Source organism: Salvelinus fontinalis, chromosome 34 (assembly GCF_029448725.1).
Source record: "Salvelinus fontinalis isolate EN_2023a chromosome 34, ASM2944872v1, whole genome shotgun sequence".
Taxonomy (NCBI): Eukaryota; Metazoa; Chordata; class Actinopteri; order Salmoniformes; family Salmonidae; genus Salvelinus; species Salvelinus fontinalis.
This window is the reverse complement of record NC_074698.1, coordinates 39,232,289-39,253,915: the sequence shown is the minus strand read 5'-3', so window position 1 is coordinate 39,253,915 and position 21,627 is coordinate 39,232,289. Positions and strand designations below refer to the sequence as shown.

Sequence of the window (21,627 nt, the reverse complement as noted above, 5' to 3'; positions counted from 1 at the left end):
TTGGATCCCCCGAGCTGACAAGGTGAAATTCTGTCATTCTGCCCCTGAACGAGGCAATGAACCCACCGTTTCTAGGCCGCCATTGTAAATGAGAATGTGTTCTTAACTGACTTGCCTAGTTAAATAAAGAATAAAACATTGGTGTCCAAAAATACCGATATCCGATTGTTATGAAAACTTGAAATCGGCCCAAATTAATCAGCCATTCCGATGAATCGGTCGACCTCTAGCCTTAACACAACACCTAGTGACCTCATCAAGTAGCAGCAGGGATGTGTTGTGGTGATTCATTTAGAGAGAGAGACAACATTAATAATACCATCAATAATACCAATAATAATATAATCAGTCACACCAGTCTGTAATGCATTATGAAAACATTTACACATTTAGACAGTCAGTTAAGAGAAGAAATTATTATAATTATAAACTTCATAACCGTCTTACAATACTGTAGTCATTAAAACAGACATAATATTAATATCCTCTGTGTTATTTCTAGATTCAGATGAGCTTGCTGTGATTTGCCAACGTGAACTCAAATCTAATTTAAAGAAGAAGTTTCAATGTGTATTTGAGGGGATCGCTAAACAAGGAAACCCAACACTTCTCAATAAGATCTACACAGAGCTCTACATCACAGAGGGTGGAACAGGAGAGGTCAATAATGAACATGAGCTGAGACAGATTGAGACAACAACCAGGAAACAAACAAGACCAGAGACTGCAATCAAATGTAACGACATCTTCAAACCCTTAACTGGACAAGACAAACCTATCAGAACTGTGCTGACAAAGGGAGTCGCTGGCATTGGAAAAACAGTCTCTGTGCAGAAGTTCATTCTGGATTGGGCTGAAGGAAAAGCAAATCAGGATGTCCAATTTGTATTTTCATTCCCTTTTCGGGAGCTGAATTTGATGAAAGGGGACAAACACACTTTCATTGAGCTTCTCAATCACTTCTCAATGGAAACCAAACAATCAGGAATCTCCATCTACAACAAGTACAAAGTTCTGTTCATCTTTGATGGTCTGGATGAGTGCCGACTGCCCCTAGACTTCCAGAAGAACAAGATCTGTTGGGACGTCACAAAATCAACCTCAGTGGATGTTCTGCTGACAAATCTCATCAAGGGAAATCTGCTTCCCTCTGCTCTCATCTGGATAACTACCCGACCTGCAGCAGCCAATAAGATCCCTTCAATGTGTGTTGACCAGGTGACAGAGGTACGAGGCTTTAATGACCCACAGAAGGAGGAGTACTTCAGGAAGAGATTCAGTGATGAGGACCTGGCCAGCAGAATCATCTCACACATAAAGACATCAAGGAGCCTCCACATCATGTGCCACATTCCAGTCTTCTGTTGGATTTCTGCAACAGTCCTTGAACACATGCTGAAACATAAGAGAGAAGAGATGCCCAAGACTCTGACTGAGATGTACACACACCTTGTGGTGTTTCATACCAAACAGAAGAATGAAAAGTATCTTGGGAATGAAGAGACAGGTCCACACTGGAATAAAGAGAGCATTCTGTCACTGGGAAAACTGGCTTTTCAACAGCTTGTGAATGGCAATCTGATTTTCTATGAAGGAGACCTGGAAGAGGCTGGCATTGATGTCAGTGAAGCCTCAGTGTACTCAGGATTGTGCACACAGATCTTTAAAGAGGAATGTGTGCTGTACCAGGACAAGGTGTACTGCTTTGTTCATCTGAGCATTCAGGAGTTTCTGGCTGCAGTATATGTGTTCCTCTCATTCATCAACAACAATGACAATCTAATGGACAAACTGCAAACAAACAACAAGTCTGAAATTACTTTCTACAAGAGTGCTGTGGATAAAGCCTTACAAAGTGAGACGGGAAACCTGGACCTTTTCCTCCGCTTCCTTCTGGGCCTCTCACTGGAGTCCAATCAGAAGCACTTACGAGGTCTACTGACAAAGACAAGAAGCAGCTCACAGAGCCATGAAGAAACAGTCAAGTACATCAAGGAGAAGATCGGGGAGAATCTCTCTCCAGAGAGGAGCATCAATCTGTTCCACTGTCTGAATGAACTGAATGACTGTTCTCTAGTGGAGGAGATCCAAAGCTACCTGAGATCAGGAAGTCTCTCAAAACCCAACCTGTCACCTGCACAGTGGTCAGCTCTGGTCTTTGTGTTGCTGACTTCAGAAAAGGAGCTGGATGTGTTTGACCTGAAGAAATACTCCAGATCAGAGGAAGGTCTTCTGAGGCTGCTGCCAGTGGTCAAAGCCTCCAGAGCTGCTCTGTGAGTAAATAAAATGACATATAAGAACTAATCATCAGGAAGTATTATCCAGTTTAGAGAAAATGATGTATTATAATATGTATATAATATTATATTGAATAACATACTGAATCAATGCATTGATGTTTACATTAGTATAACATTATGACCAGACAATTCTAGGAGATGGAAGATGAATCTATATGTTGTTTGAGAGAATAAACCAAATGCATCTGCCATTGTCCTTCTACACTACTGGTGTTAAATTAACAGTGTTTTTGAAGTCATGATGATCTCTTTGTCAGGCTGTCAGGCTGTGGAGTCACAGAGGAAGGCTGTGCTTCTCTGGTCTCAGCTCTGGAGTCAAACCCCTCACACCTGAGAGAGCTGGATCTGAGTAACAATGACCTGAAGGATTCAGGAGTGAAGCTGCTCTCTGCTGGACTGGGGAATCCCCACTGTAAACTGGAGACTCTGAGGTCAGTATTCCTGTAGTTGGTCAACAAGTGATAACTGTTCACCAGATCCACATGTGTTTACCAGACACACATAGTCCACACCATATGTGTTTGGACAGTGAAGCTTACAGTTTTACATTTGGTGCTATGCTCCAGCATTTTGGATTTGAGATATAATGTTTCATATTAGGTGACAGTACAGAATGTTACCTTTTTTTTAGGTTAAAGGTGAGAGGTTAGCATGTTTTATTTTTCTAAACGGTGAAACAGACATGTATTAAAATACCCTCAAATAAAAGGTGATACCCTCAAAGAATAGCAGTGTGGTTTAAGGCACAAGGCGAGACCCAGATGACACGGGAGGCAGATGGTTAGAGTCTTTGATATTTATTAATATACTAAAAGGGGAAGGCAAGAGAATGGTCGTGGACAGGCAAAAGGTCATAACCAGATCAGAGTCCAGAAGGTACAGTGTGGCAGGCAGACTAGAGGTCAGGACAGGCAGAATGGTCAGGCAGGCTAGAGGTCAGGACAGGCAGAATGGTCAGGCAGGCTAGAGGTCAGGACAGGCAGAATGGTCAGGCAGGCTAGAGGTCAGGACAGGCAGAATGGTCAGGCAGACTAGAGGTCAGGACAGGCAGAATGGTCAGGCAGGCTAGAGGTCAGGACAGGCAGAATGGTCAGGCAGGCTAGAGGTCAGGACAGGCAGAATGGTCAGGCAGGCTAGAGGTCAGGACAGTCAGAATGGTCAGGACAGGCAGAATGGTCAGGCAGGATAGAGGTCAGGACAGGCAGAATGGTCAGGCAGGCTAGGGGTCAGGACAGGCAGAATGTTCAGGCAGGCTAGAGGTCAGGACAGGCAGAATGGTCAGGCAGGCTAGAGGTCATGACAGGCAGAATGGTCAGGCAGGCTAGAGGTCAGGACAGGCAGAATGGTCAGGCAGGCTAGAGGTCAGGACAGGCAGAATGGTCAGGCCGGCTAGAGGTCAGGACAGGCAGAATGGTCAGGCAGGCTAGAGGTCAGGACAGGCTAGAGGTCAGGACAGGCAGAATGGTCAGGCAGGCTAGAGGTCAGGACAGGCAGAATGGTCAGGCAGGCTAGAGGTCAGGACAGGCAGAATGGTCAGGCAGGCTAGAGGTCAGGACAGGCAGAATGGTCAGGCAGGCTAGAGGTCAGGACAGGCAGAATGGTCAGGCAGGCTAGAGGTCAGGACAGGCAGAATGGTCAGGCAGGCTAGAGGTCAGGACAGGCAGAATGGTCAGGCAGGCTAGAGGTCAGGACAGGCAGAATGGTCAGGCAGGCTAGAGGTCAGGACAGGCAGAATGGTCAGGCAGGCTAGAGGTCAGGACAGGCAGAATGGTCAGGCGGGTACAGAGTCCAGAAAACAGGCAAGGGACAAAAACCGGGAGGACTATCAAAAAAGAATAGAAGCAGGAGTAGGGAAAAACGCTGGTTGACTTGATGAACATACACGACGAACTGGTACAGAGAAACAGGAATCACAGGGATATATACACCAGGGAAACACAGGGATATATACACCAGGGATAAATACACCAGGGAAACACAGGGATATATACACCAGGGAAACACAGGGATATATACACCAGGGAAACACAGGGATATATACACCAGGGAAACACAATTAGCGACACCTGGAGGGGGTGGAGACAATCACAAGACAGGTGAAACAGATCTGGGTGAGACATGAATATGGAGAAAAATACACTGCCACTATTTTCACCACCAAAGAATATCAGTGTGATTTTAATATGATTTGACTCTTTGCAGGCTGTCAGGCTGTGGAGTCACAGAGGAAGGCTGTGCTTCTCTGGTCTCAGCTCTGAGGTCAAACCCCTCACACCTGAGAGAGCTGGATCTGAGTAACAATGACCTGAAGGATTCAGGAGTGAAGCTGCTCTCTGCTGGACTGGAGGATCCACACTGCAGACTGGAGAAACTCAAGTATGTAGAGGGTTTATGTCCATGTTCATATCAGACATGTTTGACTTATCAGGCTGGTTAAGACAAACATTCTGACCACCACTTGGACAAAGTTATATGTTACTGTGTGTGTGTGTGCGTGTGTGTGTCCAGTGTTATTCCAGTGTGTGTGTGTGTGTGTGTCCAGTGTATGTGTGTGTGTCCTCTCAAACACAGACTGGACACACACAATAGACACACACACACAATAGACACACACACGCTGGACATGCAAACACACACACACTGGACACACACACACAGGACAAAAGCTGTTGCCCAATACCTTGCACAGCAGTCGTTTCACCACAGGAAGCTGGGGTTGTTACAGTTAATGAACTGGATATTCTATGTTCATTATCACATATCAATCACACTTACAAAGGGTTCATTGATCATTATATTGAATAACATATTGAATCAGTGCATTGATTTTCACATTAGTATAACATTATGACCATACAATTCTAGGAGACGGAAGATGAATCTATATGTTGTTTGAGAGAATTAACCAAATGCATCTGCCATTGTCCTTCTACACTACTGGTGTTAAATCAACAGTGTGTTTGTGAAGTCATGATGATCTCTTTGTCAGGCTGTCAGGCTGTGGAGTCACAGAGGAAGGCTGTGCTTCTCTGGTCTCAGCTCTGGAGTCAAACCCCTCACATCTGAGAGAGCTGGATCTGAGCTACAATGACCTGAAGGATTCAGGAGTGAAGCTGCTCTCTGCTGGACTGGGGAATCCCCACTGTAAACTGGAGACTCTGAGGTCAGTATTCCTGTAGTTGGTCAACAAGTGATAACTGTTCACCAGATCCACATGTGTTTACCAGACACACATAGTCTACACCATATGTGTTTGGACAGTGAAGATTACAGTTTTACATTTGGTGTTGTGCTCCAGCATTTTGGATTTGAGATAGAATGTTTCATATTAGGTGACAGTACAGAATGTCACCTATATATTTTACCGTTTAGAAATGAAAGCACTTTATGTATCTAGTTCTCCCATTTGAAGAAGTCTTAATTATTTGGACAAACTCACTTATATTGTATTAAAGTAGTCATAAGTTTAGTATTTGGTCCCATATTCCATGCCTGCAGTGATTACATCAAGCTTGTGATTCTACTAACTTGTTGAATTCATTTACAGTTTGTCTTGGTTGTGTTTTGGATGATGTTTTTCCTAATAGAAACTGAATGGTGAATAATGTCCTGTCATTTTACATTTACATTTAAGTCATTTAGCAGACGCTCTTATCCAGAGCGACTTACAAATTGGTGCATTCACCTTATGATATCATGTCATCATGTCCAAGGTGGCTTAGCAGTTCAGACGTCTTTTTCCGTATTGTCGTGTCGTGTCCTGTATATATATATATTTACACCTTTTCTTCGCATATCTTTTATTTATTTTATTATCCAAGAACTTAACTACAAAAGCTTTCCTGCAAAAGCTTTCCTGCAACCCGCTTCACCAATTACAAAAAGTATTATTTACCTCAATCTGAAAATCCATCGTGGAAGCTAGCCAGGGGCTAATTCAGAAGCTAGCCTGAAAGCTAACCAGAAGCTACTCCGATAGCTAGCCAGAAGCTAATCTGTAGCTGCCCCGAAATTAGCCGGTTTGCTGGCTAGCGTTGGTGTTTCAGCTGCCCACGTTTTGTGGTCATCAGCTATTCCTTTAGCTCGATAATCTACCGGCACTTTTGTGCAACGCGACTCGGACCGGAGCATTCCGGGACTTTTTTCTCTCAGTTTCCCCGGATTCCAGCCGCAGGCTCTGGACACTTGCACCTTGATTTCGCAGCTAGCTAGCTGCATACCATGTGACTATTGGCTTACGTCGACCCCGGAGCAAACTCAAATCATGCTGGAGCTAGCCAGCTGAGGAGTTCCATCACCATCCGGACCCGTTTCTTTTGTTGCTGCTGCAGATACGGAACCCCACCGGGCCTTCACGACTGACTGCCGCGACTGACTGCCGACGTTATCTGCCCGAGGGATTTATCCAACCGGCACCTCCGTCCCGACGTTACTTGAACGCTCATCTGAGGCCCGCTAATCGTTAGCTGTCTTATCGGCTGCTATCTGAACAAAACCCCACTACACGGAACCTACCGACGGAAACGCACGAGGTATCTACAAACAGACCTCCATCCTATGCTGCTACCGATAGCCATATACCCGGCCAGCTGTCTGGATCGCCACGACCCCAACCAACCTCTACTCACTGGACCCTTATTGATCACTCGATTAAGCATGCCTCTCCTTAATGTAAATATGCCTTGTCCATTGCTGTTCTGGTTAGTGTTTATTGGCTTATTTCACTGTAGAGATTCTAGCCCTGCTCTCTATACCATATCCAACCTCTCAGTTCCACCACCCACATATGCGATGACATCACCTGGTTTCAATGATGTTTCTAGAGACAAGATCTCTCTCATCATCACTCAATACCTAGGTTTACCTCCACTGTATTCACATCCTACCATACCTTTGTCTGTACATTATTCCTTTAAACTATTTTATCGCCCCCAGAAACTTCCTTTTACTCTCTGCTCTAGTAGCTCTAGGCGACCAATTCTCATAGCTTTTAGCCGTACCCTTATCCTACTCCTCCTCTGTTCCTCTGGTGATGTAGAGGTGAATCCAGGCCCTGCAGTACCTGGCTCCACTCCTATTCCCCAGGCGCTCTCTTTTGATGACTTCTGTAACCGTAATAGCCTTGGCTTCATGCATGTTAACATTAGAAGCCTCCTCCCTAAGTTTGTTTTGTTCACTGCTTTAGCACACTCTGCCAACCCGGATGTTTTAGCCGTGTCTGAATCCTGGCTTAGAAAGACCACCAAAAATTCAGACATTTTCATCCCCAATTACAAGATTTTCAGACAAGATAGAACGGCCAAAGGGGGCGGTGTTGCAATCTACTGCAAAGACTGCCTGCAGAGTTCTGTTATACTATCCAGGTCTGTTCCCAAACAATTTGAACTTCTACTTTTAAAAATCCACCTCTCTAAAAACAAGTCTCTCACCGTTGCCGCCTGCTATAGACCACCCTCTGCCCCCAGCTGTGCTCTGGACACCATATGTGAACTGATTGCCCCCCATCTATCTTCAGAGCTCGTGCTGCTAGGCGACCTAAATTTGAACATGCTCAACACCCCAGCCACCCTACAATCTAAGCTTGATGCCCTCAATCTCACACAAATTATCAATGAACCTACCAGGTACCACCCCAATTCCGTAAACACGGGTACCCTCATAGATATCATCCTAACAAACTTGCCCTCCAAATACACCTCTGCTGTTTTCAACCAAGATCTCAGCGATCACTGCCTCATTGCCTGCATCCGTAATGGGTCAGCAGTCAAACGACCTCCACTCATCACTGTCAAACGCTCCCTGAAACACTTCAGCGAGCAGGCCTTTCTAATCGACCTGGCCGGGGTATCCTGGAAGGATATTGATCTCATCCCGTCAGTAGAGGATGCCTGGTCATTTTTTAAAAATGCCTTCCTCACCATCTTGAATAAGCATGCCCCATTCAAGAAATTTAGAACCAGGAACAGATATAGCCCTTGGTTCTCTCCTGACCTGACTGCCCTTAACCAACAGAAAAACATCCTATGGCGTTCTGCATTAGCATCGAACAGCCCCCGTGATATGCAACTTTTCAGGGAAGCCAGAAACCAATATACACAGGCAGTTAGAACAGCCAAGGCTAGCTTTTTCAAGCAGAAATTTGCTTCCTGCAACACAAATTCAAAAAAGTTCTGGGACACTGTAAAGTCCATGGAGAATAAGAACACCTCCTCCCAGCTTCCAACCGCTCTGAAGATAGGAAACACTGTCACCACCGACAAATCCACTATAATTGAGAATTTCAATAAGCATTTTTCTACGGCTGGCCATGCTTTCCACCTGGCTACCCCTACCCCGGACAACAGCACTGCCCTCCCCTCTGCTACTCGCCCAAGCCTTCCCCATTTCTCTTTCTCCCAAATACAGTCAGCTGATGTTCTTAATGAGCTGCAAAATCTGGACCCTTACAAATCAGCCGGGCTAGATAATCTGGACCCTTTCTTTCTAAAACTATCTGCTGAAATTGTTGCCACCCCTATTACTAGCCTCTTCAACCTCTCTTTCGTGTCGTCTGAGATCCCCAAAGATTGGAAAGCAGCTGCGGTTATCCCCCTCTTCAAAGGGGGGGACACCCTTGACCCTAACTGCTACAGACCTATATCTATCCTACCCTGCTTTTCTAAGGTCTTCGAAAGCCAAGTCAACAAACAGATTACCGACCATTTCGAATCACACCACACCGTCTCCGCTATGCAATCTGGTTTCAGAGCTGGTCATGGGTGCACCTCAGCCACGCTCAAGGTCATAAACGATATCGTAACCGCCATCGATAGGAAACAATACTGTGCAGCCGTATTCATTGACCTGGCCAAGGCTTTTGACTCTGTCAATCACCACATCCTCATTGGCAGACTCGACAGCCTTGGTTTCTCTAATGATTGCCTCGCCTGGTTCACCAACTACTTCTCTGATCGAGTTCAGTGTGTCAAATCGGAGGGTCTGTTGTCCGGGCCTCTGGCAGTCTCTATGGGGGTGCCACAGGGTTCAATTCTTGGACCGACTCTCTTCTCTGTTTACATCAATGATGTCGCCCTTGCTGCTGGTGATTCTCTGATCCACCTCTACGCAGACGACACTATTCTGTATACTTCTGGCCCTTCTTTTGACACTGTGTTAACAACCCTCCAGGCGAGCTTCAATGCCATACAACTCTCCTTCCGTGGCCTCCAACTGCTCTTAAATACAAGTAAAACCAAATGCATGCTCTTCAACCGATCGCTGCCTGCTCCTGCCCGCCTGTCCAACATCACTACTTTGGACGGCTCTGACTTAGAATATGTGGACAACTACAAATACCTAGGTGTCTGGTTAGACTGTAAACTCTCCTTCCAGACTCATATCAAACATCTCCAATCCAAAGTCAAATCTAGAATTGGCTTCCTATTCCGCAACAAAGCATCCTTTACTCATGCTGCCAAACATACCCTTGTAAAACTGACCATCCTACCAATCCTCGACTTCGGTGATGTCATTTACAAAATAGCCTCCAAAACCCTACTCAATAAATTGGATGCAGTCTATCACAGTGCCATCCGTTTTGTCACCAAAGCCCCATATACTACCCACCACTGCGACCTGTACACTCTCGTTGGCTGGCCCTCGCTTCATACTCGTCGCCAAACCCACTGGTTCCAGGTCATCTACAAGACCCTGCTAGGTAAAGTCCCCCCTTATCTCAGCTCGCTGGTCACCATAGCAGCACCTACCTGTAGCACGCGCTCCAGCAGGTATATCTCTCTAGTCACCCCCAAAACCAATTCTTCCTTTGGACGCCTCTCCTTCCAGTTCTCTGCTGCCAATGACTGGAACGAACTACAAAAATCTCTGAAACTGGAAACACCTATCTCCCTCACTAGCTTTAAGCACCAGCTGTCAGGGCAGCTCATAGATTACTGCACCTGTACATAACCCATCTACAATTTAGCCCAAACAACTACCTCTTTACCTACTGTATTTATTTATTAATTTATTTTGCTCCTTTGCACCCCATTATTTCTGTCTCTACTTTGCACTTTCTTCCACTGCAAACCAACCATTCCAGTGTTTTTTTAGTTTTTATTTTACTTGCTGTGTTGTACTCACTTCGCCTCCATGGCCTTTTTATATTTTTATTTATTTATACATATATTTGTTTGCCTTCACCTCCCTTATCTCACCTCACTTGCTCACATTGTATATAGACTTATTTTTTTCACTGTATTATTGACTATATGTTTGTTTTACTCCATGTGTAACTATGTGTTGTTGTATGTGTCGAACTGCTTTGCTTTATCTTGGCCAGGTCGCAATTGTAAATGAGAACGTGTTCTCAATTTGCCTACCTGGTTAAATAAAGGTTAAATAAAAATTAAATAAAAAAATATCCAGTGGAACAACCACTTTACAATAGTGCATCTAACTCTTTTAAGGGGGGGGGGTTAGAAGGATTACTTTATCCTATCCTAGGTATTCCTTAAAGAGGTGGGGTTTCAGGTGTCTCCGGAAGGTGGTGATTGACTCCGCTGACCTTTTGGAGTCACTTCACTTGTGTCAGTAAGAAAAGAAGATGTTTCTGAACAGTCTCCTCAAATATTTTTTATATGCATTTTAAGCAATACTTTGATAATTTGTCATTTCTAAAAATGAAACATCCATTTATAATTAGATATGGCAGGTTTCAGGACACCGATATATCTGAAAATGTAGAATCAAATGGACTGCCGCTATTTTCACCACCAAAGAATATCAGTGTGATTTTAATATAATTTGACTCTTTGCAGACTGTCACGCTGTCTAGTCACAGAGGAAGGCTGTGCTTCTCTGGTCTCAGCTCTGAGGTCAAACCCCTCACACCTGAGAGAGCTGGACCTGAGTTACAATCACCCAGGAGACTCAGGAGTCAGACTGCTCTCTGCTGGACTGGAGGATCCACACTGCAGACTGGAGAAACTCAAGTATGTAGAGGGTTTATGTCCATGTTCATATCAGACATGTTTGACTTATCAGGCTAGTTAAGACAGACATTCCTACCAACAGTTGGACAAAGTTATATACTGACTGTGTGTGTGTGTGTGTGTGTGTGTGTGTGTGTGTGTGTGTGTGTGTGTGTGTGTGTGTGTGTGTGTGTGTGTGTGTGTGTGTGTGTGTGTGTGTGTGTGTGTGTGTGTGTGAGTTCAGGTGTATCCCTCAATGACTGTCTGTTCTTCTGCTTACCGCTACAGTGTGGAACATGGTGGAGAGTACACAATGAAACCTGGGCTTAGAAAATGTGAGTATTGACTGCTGTGAAGAATATGACTAAGAATAAATCTTAATTCAAGTTAAGTCAAAGTCAAAGACCACCATCATTACTTACTTGGTCATATTAAATATCAGCTGTAGTTCTACAGAAGCAGAAATCAGGGACACCAACGTTTACAAAGAGTTGCTTTGAAAATGTGTGTGTGTGTGTGTGTTTGTGTGTGTATGTGTGTGTGTGTGTGTGTGTGTGTGTGTGTGTGTGTGTGTGTGTGTGTGTGTGTGTGTGTGTGTGTGTGTGTGTAATTAATGGGAATAAGTGTGATTTATATTACAATACAGTATAACATATGATCATTCAACAAGTCTCAAGTTACCTTAACTTCTCCTTTTGATACCTAGAAACATCTACATTAAATGAATTAGTGAAAAGTGAGTTCACATTCTATTGTGAATGATGATGATTTCTAATATTGTGTCTGGTTTCATCCATCAGATGTCTGTGATCTCACACTGGACCCAAACACAGTATTCAGACACCTCTCTCTGTCTGAGGAGAACAGAAAGGTGACATGTAGGACAGAGGAGCAGCCGTACCCTGATCACCCAGAGAGATTTGAGCACTGTGGACAGTTGCTGTGTAGAGAGCGTCTGATGGGGCGCTGGTACTGGGAGGTAGAGTGGAGTGGGATAAGGGCTGATATTGGAGTGACATATAAAGAAATCAACAGGAAAGGAGGGGCTAACGACTGTTGGCTTGGACACAATGACAAGTCCTGGTGTCTGCGCTGCTCTGACAACAGTTACTATGCCTGGCACAATTATAATGAAACTACCATAGACGTCCCCTCCTCCAGCTCCCACAGAGTAGGAGTGTATCTGGACTGGCCAGCCGGCACTCTGTCCTTCTATAGAGTCTCTTCTGACACACTGACCCACCTGCACACATTCCACACCACATTCAATGATTACCTCTATCCAGGGTTTCATCTTTGGTATGATGGTGCCTCAGTGTCTCTGTGTCAAACACTACATGATGTTTCACTCTAATCAGGGTCATGTTCAGTAAGACACGCTGGAGCAACAATGTAGAATATCTCTCTAGTGTGTAATGTTGTGGTAGAATGTGCTGAAAGTGTGGTGTACTAAAACATGGGGTTAGGTTTAACGCTCAGACACACACCTTCAACACATTCTACCACAAAATGTGTAATATGACAGTACAGTAATAGATGGAAGAAGAGAGGTGGAAATGTTTTAATACTGATCACAATATGACAGGACAGTAATAGATGGAAGAAGAGAGGTGGAAATGTTTTAATACTGATCACAATATGACAGGACAGTAATAGATGGAAGAAGAGAGGTGGAAATGTTTTAATATTGATCACAATATGACAGTACAGTAATAGATGGAAGAAGAGAGGTGGAAATGTTTTAATACTGATCACAATATGACAGGACAGTAATAGATGGAAGAAGAGAGGTGGAAATGTTTTTATACTGATCACAATATGACAGTACAGTAATAGATGGAAGAAGAGAGGTGGAAATGTTTTAATGTTGATCACAATATGACAGTACAGTAAAAGATGGAAGAAGAGAGGTGGAAATGTTTTAATATTGATCACAATATGACAGTACAGTAATAGATGGAAGAAGAGGTGGAAATGTTTTAATATTGATCACAATATGACAGTACAGTAATAGATGGAAGAAGAGAGGTGGAAATGTTTTAATATTGATCACAATATGACAGTACAGTAATAGATGGAAGAAGAGAGGTGGAAATGTTTTAATATTGATCACAATATGACAGTACAGTAATAGATGGGAGAAGAGAGGTGGAAATGTTTTAATACTGATCACAATATGACAGTACAGTAATAGATGGAAGAAGAGAGGTGGAAATGTTTTAATACTGATCACAATATGACAGTACAGTAATAGATGGAAGAAGAGAGGTGAAGAGAGGTGGAAATGTTTTAATACTGATCACAATATGACAGGACAGTGATAGGGGTTGTGTTCAGTACATAGAAATGGGTCGTATTCAGTTGAAGAGGAAGCTTTTATCTCACACACACTAATCATTCTGTTACTACTACTGTATGATGCTGTAAACACACACTCACTAATCATTCTGTTACTACTACTGTATGATGCTGTAAACACACTCACTAATCATTCTGTTACTACTACTGTATGATGCTGTAAACACACACTCACTAATCATTCTGTTACTACTACTGTATGATGCTGTAAACACACACTCACTAATCATTCTGTTACTACTACTGTATGATGCTGTAAACACACTCACTAATCATTCTGTTACTACTACTGTATGATGCTGTAAACACACTCACTAATCATTCTGTTACTACTACTGTATGATGCTGTAAACACACTCACTAATCATTCTGTTACTACTACTGTATGATGCTGTAAACACACACTCACTAATCATTCTGTTACTACTACTGTATGATGCTGTAAACACACACTCACTAATCATTCTGTTACTACTACTGTATGATGCTGTAAACACACTCACTAATCATTCTGTTACTACTACTGTACGATGCTGTAAACACACACTCACTAATCATTCTGTTACTACTACTGTATGATGCTGTAAACACACCCACTAATCATTCTGTTACTACTACTGTATGATGCTGTAAACACACACTCACTAATCATTCTGTTACTACTACTATATAATGCTGTAAACACACACTCACTAATCATTCTGTTACTACTACTGTATGATGCTGTAAACACACTCACTAATCATTCTGTTACTACTACTGTATGATGCTGTAAACACTCACTCACTAATCATTCTGTTACTACTACTGTATGATGCTGTAAACACACTCACTAATCATTCTGTTACTACTACTGTATGATGCTGTAAACACTCACTCACTAATCATTCTGTTACTACTACTGTATGATGCTGTAAACACACTCACTAATCATTCTGTTACTACTACTGTATGATGCTGTAAACACTCACTCACTAATCATTCTGTTACTACTACTGTATGATGCTGTAAACACACTCACTAATCATTCTGTTTCTATTACTGTATGATGCTGTAAACACACTCACTAATCATTCTGTTACTACTACTGTATGATGCTGTAAACACACTCACTAATCATTCTGTTACTACTACTGTATGATGCTGTAAACACACACTCACTAATCATTCTGTTACTAATACTGTATGATGCTGTAAACACACACTCACTAATCATTCTGTTACTAATACTGTATGATGCTGTAAACACACTCACTAGTCATTCTGTTACTACTACTGTATGATGCTGTAAACACACACTCACTAATCATTCTGTTACTACTACTGTATGATGCTGTAAACACTCACTAATCATTCTGTTACTACTACTGTACGATGCTGTAAACACACTCACTAATCATTCTGTTACTACTACTGTATGATGCTGTAAACACACTCACTAATCATTCTGTTACTACTACTGTATGATGCTGTAAACACACACTCACTAATCATTCTGTTACTAATACTGTATGATGCTGTAAACACACTCACTAGTCATTCTGTTTCTACTACTGTATGATGCTGTAAACACACACTCACTAATCATTCTGTTACTACTACTGTATGAGGCTGTAAACACACTCACTAATCATTCTGTTACTACTACTGTATGATGCTGTAAACACACTCACTAATCATTCTGTTACTACTACTGTATGATGCTGTAAACACACACTCACTAATCATTCTGTTACTACTACTGTATGATGCTGTAAACACACTCACTAATCATTCTGTTACTACTACTGTATGATGCTGTAAACACACTCACTAATCATTCTGTTACTACTACTGTATGATGCTGTAAACACACTCACTAATCATTATGTTACTACTACTGTATGATGCTGTAAACACACACATACACATGGATTTGGTGTTGTAGATATGTGGTAGAGGATCACATACTTCTAATACCTCTTGGATTTTTTTCCTCTTTGCATCCTGGCCAGGGGACCAGACCAATAGACTGGAGGTATTAGTTTCCATCCTGGCCAGGGGACCAGACCAATAGACTGGAGGTATTAGTTTCAATCCTGGCCAGGGGACCAGACCCATAGACTGGAGGTATTAGTTTACATCCTGGCCAGGGGACCAGACCCATAGACTGGAGGTATTAGTTTACATCCTGGTCAGGGGACCAGAACCATAGACTGGAGGTATTAGTTTCCATCCTGGCCAGGGGACCAGACCCATAGACTGGAGGTATTAGTTTCCATCCTGGTCAGGGGACCAGACCCATAGACTGGAGGTATTAGTTTCCATCCTGGCCAGGGGACCAGACCCATAGACTGGAGGTATTAGTTTCCATCCTGGCCAGGGGACCAGACCCATAGACTGGAGGTATTAGTTTACATCCTGGCCAGGGGACCAGACCCATAGACTGGAGGTATTAGTTTCCATCCTGGTCAGGGGACCAGACCCATAGACTGGAGGGGTTAGTTTCCATCCTGGCCAGGGGACCAGACCCATAGACTGGAGGTATTAGTTTCCATCCTGGCCAGGGGACCAGACCCATAGACTGGAGGTATTAGTTTCCATCCTGGCCAGGGGACCAGACCCATAGCCTGGAGGTATTAGTTTACATCCTGGCCAGGGGACCAGACCCATAGACTGGAGGTATTAGTTTCCATCCTGGTCAGGGGACCAGACCCATAGACTGGAGGGGTTAGTTTCCATCCTGGTCAGGGGACCAGACCCATAGACTGGAGGTATTAGTTTCCATCCTGGTCAGGGGACCAGACCCATAGACTGGAGGGGTTAGTTTCCATCCTGGTCAGGGGACCAGACCCATAGACTGGAGGTATTAGTTTCCATCCTGGTCAGGGGACCAGACCCATAGACTGGAGGGGTTAGTTTCCATCCTGGCCAGGGGACCAGACCCATAGACTGGAGGTATTAGTTTCCATCCTGGCCAGGGGACCAGAACCATAGACTGGAGGGGTTAGTTTCCATCCTGGCCAGGGGACCAGACCCATAGACTGGAGGTATTAGTTTACATCCTGGCCAGGGGACCAGACACATAGACTGGATGTATTAGTTTATATCCTGGTCAGGGGACCAGACCCATAGACTGGAGGTATTAGTTTACATCCTGGACAGGGGACCAGACCCATAGACTTGAGCTATTAGTTTCCATCCTGGCCAGGGGACCAGACCCATAGACTGGAGGTATTAGTTTACATCCTGGCCAGGGGACCAGACCCATAGACTGGAGGTATTAGTTTCCATCCTGGCCAGGGGACCAGACCCATAGACTGGAGGTATTAGTTTACATCCTGGTCAGGGGACCAGACCCATAGACTGGAGGGGTTAGTTTACATCCTGGTCAGGGCACCAGACCCATAGACTGGAGGTATTAGTTTCCATCCTGGCCAGGGGACCAGACCCATAGACTGGAGGTATTAGTTTCCATCCTGGCCAGGGGACCAGACCCATAGACTGGAGGTATTAGTTTCCATCCTGGCCAGGGGACCAGACCCATAGACTGGAGGTATTAGTTTCCATCCTGGTCAGGGGACCAGACCCATAGACTGGAGGTATTAGTTTCCATCCTGGCCAGGGGACCAGACCCATAGACTGGAGGTATTAGTTTCCATCCTGGTCAGGGCACCAGACCCATAGACAGGAGGTATTAGTTTACATCCTGGTCAGGGGACCAGACCCATAGACTGGAGGTATTAGTTTCCATCCTGGTCAGGGGACCAGACCCATAGACTGGAGGTATTAGTTTCCATCCTGGCCAGGGGACCAGACCCATAGACTGGAGTTGTCCTCTTCACCTCAGGGACAGGGGACTTTGTTGGTCTTCCAGACAATCTCACCTTTAGTATTTGGTCCCATATTCCTGCCTGCAGTGATTAACTACATAAAGTTTGTGATTCTACAAACTTGTTGAATACATTTACAGTTTGTCTTGTTTGTGTTTTGGATGATGTTTTTCCTAATAGAAACTGAATGGTGAATAATGTCCTGTCATTTTGGAGTCACTTCATTTGTATTGTCAGTAAGAATAGAAGATGTTTCTGAACACTTCTACATTCATGTTGATACTACCATGATAATGAATGGATGCTCAACATCAAGTGCAGGACTTTATACGGGGCATTTGGTCCAGGTGTTCCATTTGTGTAGAGAAATGCATTTTCTCCCCTCGTAGAAGGTACTCTGCTAACTGGTAATAAGATACATATGAAATGTGACAATCAATTTATAGCAGTAACGGGACCAGTCTATAACCCACTATTACAGGAACAGTATATATACAGGAGAATGATCAGAGTCATGTCTCCACTATTACAGGAACAGTATCTATACAGGAGAATGATCAGAGTCATGTCTACACTATTACAGGAACAGTATCTATACAGGAGAATGATCAGAGTCATGTCTCCACTATTACAGGAACAGTATCTATACAGGAGAATGATCAGAGTCATGTCTCCACTATTACAGGAACAGTATCTATACAGGAGAATGATCAGAGTCATGTCTCCACTATTACAGGAACAGTATCTATACAGGAGAATGATCAGAGTCATGTCTCCACTATTACAGGAACAGTATCTATACAGGAGAATGATCAGAGTCATGTCTCCACTATTACAGGAACAGTATCTATACAGGAGAATGATCAGAGTCATGTCTCCACTATTACAGGAACAGTATCTATACAGCAGAATGATCAGAGTCATGTCTCCACTATTACAGGAACAGTATCTATACAGGAGAATGATCAGAGTCATGTCTCCACTATTACAGGATCAGTATCTATACAGGAGAATGATCAGAGTCATGTCTCCACTATTACAGGAACAGTATCTATACAGGAGAATGATCAGAGTCATGTCTCCACTATTACAGGAACAGTATCTATACAGCAGAATGATCAGAGTCATGTCTCCACTATTACAGGAACAGTATCTATACAGGAGAATGATCAGAGTCAAGTCTCCACTATTACAGGAACAGTATCTATACAGGAGAATGATCAGAGTCACGTCTCCACTATTACAGGAACAGTATCTATACAGGAGAATGATCAGAGTCACGTCTCCACTATTACAGGATCAGTATCTATACAGGAGAATGATCAGAGTCATGTCTCCACTATTACAGGAACAGTATCTATACAGGAGAATGATCAGAGTCACGTCTCCACTATTACAGGAACAGTATCTATACAGGAGAATGATCAGAGTCATGTCTCCACTATTACAGGAACAGTATCTATACAGGAGAATGATCAGAGTCATGTCTCCACTATTACAGGAACAGTATCTATACAGGAGAATGATCAGAGTCATGTCTCCACTATTACAGGAACAGTATCTATACAGGAGAATGATCAGAGTCATGTCTCCACTATTACAGGAACAGTATCTATACAGGAGAATGATCAGAGTCATGTCTACACTATTACAGGAACAGTATCTATACAGGAGAATGATCAGAGTCATGTCTCCAATGTCCACATTAGGGAAAGAAGTCACACTTCCTGTTTCATCTTTATTTGACGTGCTGTAATACAGAGATACAGGCCGTGTTAAATCATACATTAACTCTCTAAACGTTTATTCATTTTGTCTTCATTGAAAATGAAAGCATTATGTTCCTTTATTCACCATTTCAATAAGGGAAGAGCCAGTTTTAATGTCCAGCTCTGACAAGACCCAGACAGTATTAACACTTCAAGACTCTATGGTCAGGTGACTTTTCATACAGACGTCATGGTAAATAATTGTAATGGGGGGCTAAGACCATAGTACACCACGTACACTGGGAGTAGAGAATCATCAATAGGGTTGCTCTGGACACTGGGTAATCTGACTAACACACACACCTGTTTGACCTCTCTGTGATACTGTAGGACTAATCAATAGGGTTGCTCTGGACACTGGGTAATCTGACTAACACACACACCTGTTTGATCTCTCTGTGATACTGCAGGACTAGACTTATGTTACTATTCTGAGTCAATTCAGGTAGCACTTAATGTCCTGTGTTTGTGTTAACATGGCAACCAGCGTTGTAAATAAAGAGATGTGCAGAAAGATCATCTGTGTCTGTGGATCCTTTCCCCTTGTATGTATGTTTCATATCAGCCTCTGTGTCTGTGGATCCTTTCCCCTGTATGTATGTTTCATATCAGCCTCTGTGTCTGTGGATCCTTTCCCCTTGTATGTATGTTTCATATCAGTCTCTGTGTCTGTGGATCCTTTACCCTTGTATGTATGTTTCATATCAGTCTCTGTGTCTGTGGATCCTTTCCCCTTGTATGTATGTTTCATATCAGTCTCTGTGTCTGTGGATCCTTTCCCTTGTATGTATGTTTCATATCAGCCTCTGTGTCTGTGGATCCTTTCCCCTTGTATGTATGTTTCATATCAGTCTCTGTGTCTGTGGATCCTTTCCCCTTGTATGTATGTTTCATATCAGTCTCTGTGTCTGTGGATCCTTTCCCCTTGTATGTATGTTTCATATCAGACACGCCCATCTTTTCAAAGAAACACCATGTCATTCAGTCGCTAGTTTACTAAAATAAGGAGTGCTTCAGTCCTTGTTTCATTATCACTTGTTGTTACCAGGTAAATAACCAGCATGGATAACCACAAGGAGAATACGGTGAGGAAACAGTCCATGTCAGCCAGGTCCATCTTTTTAACTTCTCTGCGCTACAGATCCCTTTTACGGGATCACTTTCCTAAGCAACCGCTAGAATTCCAGGGCGCCAAATGCATAAATATTACTACAAATATTTATAATCATGCAATCACAAGTGAAATATACCAAAACACAGCTTAGCTTGTTGTTAATCCACCTATCGTGTCAGATTTTGAAAATATGCTTTACAGCTAAAGAAATGTAAGCTTTTGTGAGTGTATCAATCAATGCTACAACAGCTAGCCCCAAATTAGCATGGTCACGAAAGTCAGAAAAGCAATAAAAATTAATCGCTTAGCTTTGATAATTTTCGGATGTTTCCACTCACGAGACTCCCAGTTACACAACAAATGTTCTTTTTGTTCGATAAATATTACTTTTATCACAAGAAAACGCCATTTGGGTTGCGCATTATGTTCAGAAAACAAAAGCCGTGTTCCGTTCGACAAATTACAAAAAGTATCCGTAATGGTCGTAGAAACATGTCAAATGTTTTTTTTAATCAATCCTCAGGTTGTTTTTAACAAACATAATCGATAATATTTCAAACGGACCATAACCTATTCTTTAACCTCTACTTCATCACCATCCCTGATCCAGGAGCATCCTCATCAGTAAAAAGCTGACTAGCATAGCCTTGCATAGCGCCACAAGTAAATACTAGCATATAAATATCATGAAATCACAAGTCCAATACAGCAAATGAAAGATACACATCTTGTGAATCCAGCCATCATTTCCGATTTTTAAAATGTTTTACAGCGAAAACACAATATGTATTTCTATTAGCTAACCACAATAGCAAAATTTTCACAATTTTTTTACCGCATAGGTAGCTATCACAAAACCGACCAAATAGAGATATAATTAGTCACTAACCAAGAAACAACTTCATCAGATGACAGTCTTATAACATGTTATACAATAAATCTATGTTTTTTTTCGAAAAGGTGCATATTTGAGGTATAAATCATAGTTTTACATTGCAGCTACCATCAAAAATTTCACCAAAGCAGCCAGCCATTAATTACAGAGAGCAACGTGAAATACCTAAATACTCATCATAAAACATTTATGAAAAATACATGGTGTACAGCAAATGAAAGATAAACATCTTGTGAATCCAGCCAATATTTCCGATTTCTTAAGTGTTTACAGCGAAAACACAATATAGCATTATATTAGCGTACCACAATAGCCAACCACACAACCGCATTCATTCACCGCAAAGGTAGCGATCGCAAAAAAACAGCAAAAGATATAAAATTAATCACTAACCTTGACCAACTTCATCAGATGACAGTCCTATAACA

The 21,627-nt window shown here is 42.8% G+C and overlaps 1 protein-coding gene across 1 annotated transcript in view; it reads left to right on the top strand.

Moving 5' to 3' along the window:
- The window catches only part of LOC129833886 (NLR family CARD domain-containing protein 3-like), a 70,811-nt gene extending 51,104 nt beyond the window's left edge, over positions 1-19,707 (top strand). The window contains exons 6-11 of the mRNA XM_055898730.1: positions 509-2,273; positions 2,558-2,731; positions 4,503-4,676; positions 11,099-11,272; positions 11,540-11,586; positions 12,052-19,707. Of these exons, the coding sequence (XP_055754705.1) occupies positions 509-2,273; positions 2,558-2,731; positions 4,503-4,676; positions 11,099-11,272; positions 11,540-11,586; positions 12,052-12,605 (2,888 nt within the window). The 3' untranslated portion in view covers positions 12,606-19,707. The remainder of the gene's footprint in view (positions 1-508; positions 2,274-2,557; positions 2,732-4,502; positions 4,677-11,098; positions 11,273-11,539; positions 11,587-12,051) is intronic.
- Positions 19,708-21,627: the final 1,920 nt, after the last annotated feature.